At 45.2% G+C, this 12,037-nt stretch overlaps 1 protein-coding gene across 2 annotated transcripts in view; it reads right to left on the reverse strand.

Annotated features, from left to right (window-relative positions):
- Dph2 (Diphthamide biosynthesis 2) overlaps positions 1-2,115 on the reverse strand; it is a 37,299-nt gene extending 35,184 nt beyond the window's left edge. For both annotated transcript variants that reach the window (XM_089555698.1, XM_089555703.1), the window contains exon 1: positions 1,590-2,115. In XM_089555698.1, coding sequence (XP_089411824.1) covers positions 1,590-1,748 — 159 coding nt within the window. In that variant the 5' untranslated portion in view covers positions 1,749-2,115. The remainder of the gene's footprint in view (positions 1-1,589) is intronic.
- Between the last annotated feature and the right edge of the window lie 9,922 nt (positions 2,116-12,037).

Below are 12,037 nucleotides of genomic sequence, written 5' to 3' on the forward strand. Positions count from 1 at the left end.
TACGGTTGACAAGCATGCGTTGTAGAGCAAAGAGATGCTTCGCAGGTAAGATGTGGCTCTCTACAATTTCCCGCCCCCTTGCGTCAAGACATACATCAGGCAAAATGGCCGATGCCTAAATGTGCGCTTGCAGTAGCGCATTTTCCACCTTTCAATCTAGTCAAGCACTCCAACAAATGTCCTTTGCTCGAAAAATCAATAATATTTTTAAGGCCACATCCAATTGCATTTCACGGCAAGTCCTACCATTTTTAGAGGAATAAGCACATGCGCTACTGCACGAGAAGAGCTGGCATATCTGGACATGCCCGACTTACTTCGTTTCCTGTTTTTATTTTAAGTGCTTCTTTTTTAAGCACTAGTTGCAAACTAGCGCTTGTGGTGTTGTTGTTTACCTCAGTAAACATGGCACATGCCCACACGGGGGAGAGAGTGAGACTTATAATGAATAAAGAGGTCTGCCTGGTTCATGCAACTCCAGACGGGGGGAGATTGGCCAAGGTACGGGGTGAATGCCGAGGAAGTATTTGCGGGGGTTAGGTGGTGAAGTCAATAGAGGAATGACTGAAACTAGAAAAAATATATGTTTACTGTCGAAAAATTCAAATAAATTACACAAAGTTGAAGTTAAATAGAACAAAATACACTCTCTGGACAAGCGGCCGACCAGTTGCAATATTGCAAATCATGAAGGTAACCGCAAACACTACTTAACGAGAATCCCTTGGCGCTCGCATCGAGAGAAAGAAAAACCGGTAGAGACAAAGGGAATCCTAAACTCGAAAAAGGGACTAAGAGCACTTGCTGCTGGGCTAGTTGGTTTTGGTTGATAATTACATAGTTTTTAGGCACAAAAAACAGACAAGACAGGACAAGACGTCCTGTCACCTACCTATGTGTCTTGTCTGTTTTTTGCACCTGATCGAAAAAGGGACATCCAAATTTTTCTGAAATGCGAACTGGCGTCAAGAGAGGAGAAAATGTTCTATCGTTTCAACTTCTCCATTCACAAAGGTTTGTCGCAGCGAACCCGCATCTGCATAGGTACAAATTTAGGCATGGATCATTTAGGCATGGAAATGGGAGAGGCCTTTGTCCTGCAGTGGGCGTAGTCAGGCTGATGATGATGATTTAGGTGGGGGATTGACACCTCACACAGCCTTGGTTTACACGACCGGACATTTTATGGGTACTTTAAGTGGTGAAAATCAACGGTATTCAGCAACGGATGACACAAGCTGGCTGCGATATGTTGGAACCGCTGGAAACGGGACGTATCCAACAGAATGCGGTGAGGAACGGGATACACTACATGGGAACCGAGAGCTGACCGAGCCAATAAATCAGCCACCTTGTTATAACAGACACCCAAATGACCGGGTCCTCCCTCACTGTGCGCGGAACAAAAAACCGAAGGGAACGATGCATTAGAGATTTTCCGAAAGTTTCGAGAGAGACTAAAAATGAAAGGCAGTCTGCAAGGATAAGAACCCATGCTGCCATGGAATTTTTTCGTCTGTTTGCGCTGTTACTTCCCAACATAAATAGCCAACTAGCTCAACTGCCCGTATTATTTTCAAAGCCTTTACCTTTCGGTAGTCATTGTCGCAGATCCATGCGATGCATCGCTTAATCTCGTACTTGAACTCGAGCTCATGACCGTCTGCAGTTGGGTTGGCAGCGTCGGCCGACACGTCGACGGTGCGGTCAATCGCGGCATGGTCACTACTGCTAAACGCCAGTGCCATGACAATTAGATTACTACTAAAACTACGGTGCAAAACTTGTGTCACATTCTATGCAGTACACGCCGCGGACCACGCTGTAAACAAACGAAACACGTGTTCCGAAGTGAGTTTGCAAGGAAGAAGGAAAGCCAGTTCTAGTGCAACACTTTTGCATTCGTTTTGCCAGTGCAGCTTGCACCCTCTGCGCTTGCGTCAGCTTGCGTCTCCGTTTTGCAAAACTGGGTATGTTCCAATTGTCCGACACATGGAGGAATTAAATGGAGAGGCCCGTTCGATACACTTGCACTCCTTGCACCAGTTCTGGAAAGTTCCAAGGCGGTGCCACGAGCGTGCAGCGTAGCTTGGCACTGGACGCATTTGCTGGAAGGTATCGGCTTCCGCTCTGATAGGAAATAGCGTCAGGTCACATGACCAACTTGCCATAGGCTGCTTGCGGACTCGCCGCCAGAGCCGGCCTCCCCCTCGGTTACCGTACCATGACATCTGCTAGCAGACGACGCAAGCCATGGCCACCACGACGCCGAAGCAACGCCGTGCGCTTGAGTCGTACTGTCAGCTTAGCGTAGGTGCATTACAGAACTCAGCTTCGTGGGTATGCTCGCCGCTACTGCTCGCGGCAAAGTTCGCACAAAGTAGCCCAAGTCGTTGCGAATAACCATCGTTGCGTCGTCTGCTATGCCAGTGTTGCCATCTTTTTTTCCTTCCTCCATAGTTGCCATACTATAGTGTTGCCAGAATACAATGCTGTCAGACTATGAACCATGGAGGAAGAAAAAAACTAAAACCCAGCGTGGCCAGACTATTTATACCCATCTCGATCCCTTTTACAATCTCCTACGGCTACGCTATCGCGTCGGAACCGCCTAGCTCGTAAGAGCAGGCCTGCCCGGAGCGGCCGTCGCCTGTTCGCCAAGCGAAAGAGCGTATCCATGGCTGTTGTGAAATTGGTTTTTATTGCGAAAGCAATACTGCACTCATGAACGGTCTTTCGCGTAGCGGCGGCCGGTAGCCACGTTTGACCTTTAGAATGACCTCTGACGTCATATTAGGGTGAGAGATCGTCGCAAGCTGAGTCGTCGCTCAGCGGCGGCCGGTAGCCACGCGCATGACCTATGACGTCATGTCATGGCTAGTGACGTCATACAAGGGTGAGAGAGGGCTACCAAATAGTCGTCGCGCAGCGGCGGCCGGTAGCCACGCGTGACCTGTAGACGCGGCGCACTGCGTTCCTTCTTTAGACGCGGCGCGCCGCGTTCCTTCTGTTAGAGGCGCTGCGCTCGCTTTCGCAACCTACCAGGCTTAACGCCAATTTTTTTAGTAAGCGATGTCTCGATCGGGCAGATGGGTACCACAGGCGAAATCTGCCGCTGCGTGGCCCCAGCAAGCGTATGCGCAGATTCACGTAACTCAGTTGTGTTAGAAAATTATGCCTCGGGCAAACGGGTACCACAGGCGAAATATGCCGCTGCATGCTATTCTTGAAATAGGCGTGTTATGCACAGATTCACGCAACTCAGTTATGTTAGAAAATGATGCCTTGGGCATGCATATATATTGGTACCACAAGGCGAAATCTGCTGTTGCGTGGCCCGTATTAAGCCGAGACGTGAACCTTTTTGAGTGCTCACATTAAGCACTTTTTGTTGGGGGCATGGATGAACAATAAGTAATTAAACAGCACATCCGTTTTTGGTAGCTTATACAATGCTGTCACATCACAATTGAGTGAATTTTTCTTCTACGACTTTTCCAACTGCTCTCAGCATATTAGTTCGTGAGCCTATTCTTGATATGAAGAGCTACATATCATGTGGAAGGAGCTCTAAACGCAGTCAGAGTGTTGCTGAAATTCCATGGAATTAAGCCAGCGATGCAATGAACAAAACGCAAAAATTTTACAAGTCATATTGATCATGATTGTGCCTTTATTATCAAGTGCATGTTAGATGTGGTCAGAGCATCACTGCGAACACCTTCGCTATCGTAAGCATGCTGTGACGATGATGGCTTGTGAGATATAGCAACACGACATTTTAATGCTTTATCCCGCCTGCGTTGACTTCGCTTCGACTTCTGCAACTAGACGCTCCAGCAAAATTAAGCCGTCTTTTTGTTGAAGCGTTCACCCTCTCCTTTTTGGCCTCCTAAAGAACATTCAGGAGTGCGTCCACAGAATTGTCCTTCTTGCGGCGCCTCTTGTGGTGTGGGGCCTCCTGGGGCTCTTGTGAGGGTTCTGCCTCGTGGTGTCAGCTGGTTTCTGAGCCACCGCGTAGGACTTGCGTCGGATTGAAGACCGTTGGAATTCGCATATATCAAGCATCCAACCGTTGAGCATGCAGAGGCAAGTATCTAGGATCCAACGAGGCGGCTTGCATAGACTCGGGACCACTTGTTCACAACGGCGTGAAACACCGCGGCCGCCGTGGACATACAAGAGAAGCAGCCATTTTTTTTTTTTTTTTTCGTGGACGTCGTCTGCTCGAGTGCGCGTTAGTAGGATCCAAATTTTATTTAGGGGAACGCTGTCGGCCATTTCGTAACAATGCATGCTGTTGGCTATGTTTTGGCTACAGTTTTTCTATATTTTCGCTATTCCCGGGCTATGTCCGTTATGCCACTCCGCGCCATCTGGCAACACTGTGCGTGCCATGTGCATGGCCATGTGCTTCCAGCCGCGTAAGGCTAAATGGAGGAAGACGATCCTCATGTCACGTGACTTTTAATGACGTCATTCCAAAATGGCGTTCGTTTAGGTACATTTCTGGGTACTTTTTGTTGCAAAATTAGGTAAAAATGGCGTCGCAAAATTTTGAAACGTCCCTAGCCATAGTTTCTAGGTCGCTGGCGTCTCCACGGTTGCCACGGTGACCATCGCCAACGCCACGGTGGTTTGTTGACATGGCTGCGATGGCTATTTACCGCGCGGTGCATTGACGCGTGGAATAAGTGCTGCCGTGAAAGTCATCAAAGGTTGGTGCAATGGCGAGTAATATTGACCGCGCTAACGTCCGGACTTGTACCCCAGTGCCCCAGTGTTGTCTTTATTATGCAAGTTTGCAGTGCGACCTGTTCCAGCCGTGGTATGATATCGGAAGCCCCTAGAGACGTTTTGCAAGGCGGTGCTTGACTGAATTTGAGGTCACTTCAATTCTCTTCGGCACCTTTCGGTATTGTATCTCGTGTTTGAACATTCCCTCCTCTAGAAGGAGGCAATGGTTTGAAGCATTGGATGAGTGTCGAAAATTATGTTTCCTTGTGTTGCGCGTAACTGATTCTGACCTGTACGTACTGATAGGATGAGCTCGTATGCATAAAAATGGTGGATACTGCGAGCCATTTGGCAGTTGCGGTACATATAAACTATGTTCCTGGAGTCCTGCATGTATGCCCACCGGCGACAAGCTATGCTAAAAAAAAATTAAAATGCGGAAGGAAGGCGGACTGGACGTACTACACGCTAGCCTTTGAAAGGACAACACATCTTCCGTCTTAATGTTTAATGGATTACTTCTGTAATGGATTACTTCTGTAATGGATTACTTCGCGTTTACACCCATGTTGCGCAAAGCACACGGTAGGCCACAGCTGCTTTGTAGGACGCCGTAACGTTGCCCACGGAGAGACTTAACGCGACGCATCGTGCCACATGAACTATGATCCGTACGCCTCTTTCTTCGCTGATAGGCGTTTAGCGAATGTCGTAGTATGGTCACACCACCGAACCTTTGAATATGTAGAAAGCTGCTTTTCTTTTATCTATTTGGTGAAGTGTTTCTATACTCATTAAGTAGAACGTGTGGTTCTTGGTGTATTTCTTGTAACGTTCAGCATTGGAATAAAGCCAGACAAGGCCGAAACTTGTTTTGCTTGCTCTGTCATTTCTGTAATGGTTTGTGATGAAGTGGGAGGCTTGACTTAGGCTTTCAGCATCCGTGTAGCCAGTGTGGCCCTTGGGTTTGTTTGGGAACGATGTTGGGTTATTGCGGGGTAAGTAAAACACAACACAGAGAGAAACGTAAACACTCGGGATGATCAGTTTCTTGCACTTTCTGTGTGTTACATTTTCTGAGCTTCAATTTCTAGACGCCATGAATGCATTCCAAATTTCACAGCTAGCTGTTTTTTCTGCTGCACCAGTTAGTGAAAACACAGACTGATGGGCAAGTTGGTATGACATAATAAGGCAAAAACAGCACACCTGCATAAGGAAGATGCTGCGTTTTGTCTCATCTTCCTTTATCCTTGTGCAGGTGCACTGTTTTAGCCTTATTAGTAAAAGTATGTTGTACAGGGACGTTGGGTACCATGCATGCCATAATGCGCTGCGTTAACTTTGTGCTAGCATTTGTAGCTAGAAGGGTTTCTTTTTGACATTAGCATTGTATAAGTGAATATAATTTGTGCACATACATGAATAGCATGCTGGCTTGGCCTTGTAGGCCACTGCATCATTATGAAGTGTATGAGGTGTCACATTAATTGCACGCCTGCTTTTACTGCACGTTGCCAGTTTTGAGGGGAAAATCTGTTTTGTGTGGAGTCAGCAGTGACTAGGCAAGCGACCTTTGAATGCAAATAAGCTTGCTCCATAGATGGTAGCTCTGTGGGGCAATGGACACACACACAAAAAAAGAGTAGCCATGACCTTTCAATATAAAGTGAAGAAGCAGCATAAACCAAACATCAACACGCCATGCATGTGACATGCTTCTCTGCATACAGTGAAGAGCTTAAAAATGCATGAAATGTAAACATGGCTTGTCTGCTTATATTTGGTTGTTCCTTTTAGAGGGAAGCATGTTGACAAATTTTTCTCTGCTTTATGGCAAACGTCTAAAGGAGTGTGAGATTTCATTAAGGAAACATTTACAGTTGGCCACATAAGTTTGAGGTATTCAAATTAGAAGGTCTGAAAAAGCTGTGTGCCTTTTCTTTCTAGCTGCATTCTAATTTTCATTCTTCGCTTGCCATGCTGCTGAATGGGTGGGTCTGCTGGTTCCTGAATTACTGTTTTTGTAATGTGCACAGTCAGAACATGTGTATATCACGAGTATGAGGCAACATATTTAAAAGCACAATGTGAAAAGAGCTTGTGGATACATTTTTGAAGGTTGGCAGCTCAGTTCGCTGATATGTATAGGTACTTTTTATATTGTCAAGGCCCAGTAGGTATTAAAGGAGTAGAGACAACAAAATTTTAGTTGTTTCTTTCGGTTAGAATGATGCGCAGTACTTTAGAAAGACTAGACAGCTGCATGGATTGCGACAACAAGAGGCAATATATTTATAATTGCATTTTTTCTCTCGCACTGCTTTAGCTTAAACAACCGACCGACGACTGTGATGTCAGAGATGTGTTCAGGTCATGTGAGGCATACAAAGACAGCAGTATTGTTGCAGCTTTGTTCATTGTTATTTGCATCAACTCGTACACAAACCTGTCTAAGAGTTGGAATCACATAAAGTGAACAGGCAGCGATTATATCTCTTTTTTCATGCCTCATGTGACCTGAACATGTATCTGACTTCAGAGCAGTCATTCGGCTGTTAAAAACCGAAACCAGATGACACGAGAAAAAAAAATTAAATTGTAAATTATTTAGCTGACAAAGTTAAAATCCACATGGTGGCTTGTGTACAGCATTGCCTAGTGCATCAGTGTAAAGAGAAATGCGCATCCAAAAATTTGGTTTCTCTACTCCATTAAAGATGTAGCCCATGACATGCTTGTGGCAGACCTTTGAGTTCATCATTCTTTTATGAGAGTTGTGAAACTGGCTCACTAGAGTGTAGCATGTCAGGAGTCAGAGTGTTACTGGAGTACTCTGACCTCATGGTGATTAAAATAGAAGAAAACTAGTTGAGTCCACAAAGAATGAGGTGCTCCTTTCAGAAGCAGAGCTGCTGTGAAGAATGTTCTATGAAAAGACAACCATCAGCTCTTTGCTACATTTCAGTTTATTATTTTCTTGAAGACCTAGTAACGGGTATTACAGAAATGATAAGAGGTACGTTACAGAAATAATTGGTACCTGCATATTAGCATGACAAGGGGTGACTAATAAAATTTTTGTAGGGGTCTATAGAATTTTGCCTCCATCGAAATGCGACCGCCACAGCCGGGATCGAACCCACGTCTTTCGGGTCAACAGCCAAGCACCATAACCTCTGAGGCACCGCGGCGGCCAGTGATTTTCTATTACTGGCCCTCGGTACGGTGGGTTCACGGTTTTGCGGTAGAAATGTTATTGGTGTATGCCTGTTGTGCATATATTGGCTGAATATTTTTGTTCAAAGTAGTGCAAAATTTGTGAGTTCTTTTTTCTCTTAGAATCCACAATTCATACTGTGGCAGCTGTTACACTTGTATGACACCTTGATAAAACTAGCCGAAAATTATAGGCTTAAGTGTGTAGCAAACCAAGAAGGGCATGGGACAATTATAGTAATTTAGATGGAGTGGGGAAGTTGTCTATTGTTAATTTTTAGATTGCAGATTTAGTAAAAGTAGACGATACCTAGGCAACATGTAAGACATAAAGCAGAGACCTGGACTTTGGGTTGCTTATAATGTGGTCAGCCGTTGCCCCGCTGCAATGGCTGAGTGGTTAGGGTGCCCGCTGCTGTTCCCAAGGACGGGTTCGATCCCAGATGCGGCAGCTGCCTATCAGTGGAGGCGAAATGCTAGGCGCCTGTGTACTGAGTGACATCAGTGCTCGATAAAGAGCCCCATGTGGTCAAAATTAATCCGTAGCGCTGCACTATGGCGTTCCTCATAACCCATGTTGCCTTCGGACGTAAAACCCCATATTCTATACCATACCATAACTTTGACGTGTTCTGTGTGCTTGACCATTTAAGCTGCAGTAATTGCTGAGCACTTGTTGAGTTTTCATGAGTATTTTTATGTGTAAATGCACAATGTGTGACGGGGTGCATATCGACAATTACGTATGCATGGCACTCATGCTAAGACTGGCGTGCATGTGAATATTCGTGTCCATCGTGCAAATAAACGGAAGTTGCATAAATAGTGAACTAAATGTAGTGTCAAAATGTCTGTGAAAAAAAAGTTCTCATGTTTGCATGTGCTGTTGAGTCATTTTGATTGTAATGGAAAGCGTGGTTACGTTCAAGATTGCAGCAATATCTCGGCACATTATGATTTTGAATGGTAAAATTTTGTCTGTCTTGCATCCGTTGCAGTTTCAAGTAAGGTGGACGCACACAGTTTCAACATTGCTGCCAACATGATTTGTGTGAATGGCTTTATTGTACACTGTTGGGAGTAAGGCTTCTAGTCCATCCGAAGTGCTCTGATGAAAAATACCATTTATAATGGTACTTGTGGTTCTTTCATGTCATTAAAACTAAACTCAAATAATAAATAATGTGAGTTTGAGCTGCATAAGTGAAAGTTATGTGACCGCTTTGTTCATGACAGTACATTTGGTTCGGTTCAATCCGCTACAATGATAGAAGACCGTTCTGCTTTGAAACAGCAAATTGACATGCATTCAAGCTTGGGATGAGCAGCAAGAGAGAAAGCGTGCATATTGTTGACGATGCAATGTTGACCCTTAAGTGCCCCTGTTACGTTTTCAGTTTTCTTGCCTTAATTTTCTTATGGTCGCACTGGGCGACCCGATTTAGAAAACTGCCAAAAAATAGTCGTACGTCCTAGCTTTAGTCAAAACCAAGGAAAAGAAAACATGCACATTTGTATTTTTGTTATTTTTATGAATCAATTTTATTGGCGTTTCCTTTGAATGAGTGTGTTGATTTTCGTCAACTGCATAAATGACTTTCTTATTTATGTTGCAATTTTTAACGTTTAATGTTTTTTTTTCTAGTTTATTGCTGGTTTCGGCTATTTGTATTTAATTTTTTTTTGAGGGAGCGCGCGATGATGATGATGCTAGCGCTCTTACAGCGCCCCCTACAGTCAGTTAGCAAAGGAGAAAAAAACAACATGGCGGTTGTTTACGTACGTTCGAATCGCGGTCGGCGGCTGTTGCGAGTGAAGTATTCGTCGGTGTCTCGTCTTTGTGGCGTGTGTAGTTCTTTAAATTTGCCCCTTTTTTTGTTTGTGACCAGTAGACCGCCTATGGAATGCGTGTTTACCTCCCATGCGTCCCTAAAGGTGAGTGAGCAGGACGCAAGCCCGCGCCGTCCAGTACTGGCGTCCCTGATCTGGGTGTTTCCAGCTCATTCTGGAAAATATCTGTGCATATAACTCTTGTTATAATCATCACGATGCAGTGCGTGTGCTGTGATATGTCATCGCATTGACTTTCTCGTGATGCAAGGGTTGGAGAACATTGCAGCATGTCGTTTCCAGCCAGCCTTCGATCCTTCAAGACACTGATCTGGACACCGAATGGCGACAGTACCAGTTGACGACTGTTGTGGGTGCAAGGTGGCGTAGATCTGCTAGATTACAGAAAGAAGCAATTGCCGGCAGAATAATCGCAAGACTAACCCACCTGTGGCTCGCAACCACCTCAGTGGACTGAAAAATGCTCGGGACAGAGCGAAGCAATAAAGCTGCACGGTGCGAACGCTATACATACGTTGCTTACGTCTCATGTAGTACCTATCTGAATTAAATGTTCTGGAATGCACTGGCAGTGTGTACTTCTGCTCTTGAGACCGAGTCGTCCTTCATGGCGCAGAAAGAGTGCACTGAACGCATGTGCATACGCTGGGCGGCGCACCTTAAAAATAAAATTGTTTCCATGTTCACTGCATGTTTTCAAAGGCACATGAGTTCTAAGGTAATCCTCCGAGTTCTCGTTCTGCTGGTATAGTCATATTTGGTCTGTGCAATCAATGACTCTGTGCCCACATACTGTCAAAAAGCAAGATTTGTCAGATCTTTGTCAGCCAGAGATGATGTGCTGGCATGCATAAATTGATATATAGCATCGTAATAGTGTGACACTGAACACTTTATTAAGATGTAATAGCAAGTAATTTCAATGTTTGTGTAAGCCAGTGTATTTGCCTTCATTGAAAAAGATATTCAAGAAAGTGTTTTGGTGTTCGTATGAGGCGGGACAGAACTTGTGTACAAAGTATGTGATAGCCAGGTGCTCAGGGCGAAATGTCACCTATCACTGCCTCTCGCCGGGGCAGGTGGCTCTCTGGAAATCTTTACTTCAGCATACTGCAAAACTAAAATATGTGAAGAGCTGCGCTCAAATTTCGCTTTACCGACTGTAGTTATTGGCTGTCGTTTTTTTTTTTTTTTGCACGTGGTTTACTGCTGATACAATAACACACATGGCTCAGTCTGTGCATTGTACTGTGTGCTACTTACTGCATGCAATGTGAAATGCTTCAAAAGCAAGGGTTCGGGCAAGTTGTTTGTTCTAGTTAAGGTTGGTCGCCGAACAGAAAGGGACGACACGGGAACCAGACACACAGCACCGACTATCGAGATTTCTGTCAGTGCTGCGTGTCCGGTTCTCATGTTCATGCTGCCTTTATTTCTTTGTAATGTGACCAACCTTAGCTTCAAAAGCAGTCTTCGCACTATGTATAGGGAGGGTGCACAGAGAGGGCCTGGTAATAAGCGTGTTCATTTTGTGCTCGTGTCTGTGTACAGCACCTGGTGCTAACTGCTCGCTATACTGCACATTTAAATTTAGGTGCCAAATGTACTTCTCTTGTGATGCAGTGTGTGCACACCAGGGAATGATCTCGCATTTTGCATGGTGCAGCGAGTACCCTTCTCCTTAACATGTAACAAACTATAGCTGCCTTTCAAAAATATCATTTTAGTGCATCAGCATCAGAACCCCCCATGTTGGAATAATCCGTCGGTCTGAAGCCTCAGGTGACAGAGTGGAGGGAGTGAAATCCACCTTCACGAAATTGCAGGGAACAGGGAAGAAGAGAGGGCGGGAGGAGGCGGTTGGCAAGCGGTTGCAAATCTGAGTCGAAGGGTGGAGAGAGTGGATGTGTCACTGATGGATGGGATTTCATCGGGTGAGTGGAGTGGGGGTGTCACGTAGTGATTGATGGTGCCTATTCGTTCCGGCAGGAACATAATGCTAACTTTGGCTTATGGGGTTTAACGTCCCAAAGCGACTCAGGCTATGAGGGGCGCCACAGTGGAGGGATCCAGTAATTTCGACCAACAGTGGCCCTTAACGTGCTCCGACATCACACAGCATCTGGGCCTGTAGTGTGTCACCATCGGAATACAACTGCCACAGCCGGGATCATACCAGCGTCTAATGGAATTTGTTTAATTTGTCGTTACACTCACAGTAAGATTAGTG

The sequence above is a fragment of the Amblyomma mixtum genome, chromosome 1 (assembly GCF_055824585.1).
Source record: "Amblyomma mixtum isolate Tamu chromosome 1, ASM5582458v1, whole genome shotgun sequence".
Lineage (NCBI taxonomy): Eukaryota > Metazoa > Arthropoda > Arachnida > Ixodida > Ixodidae > Amblyomma > Amblyomma mixtum.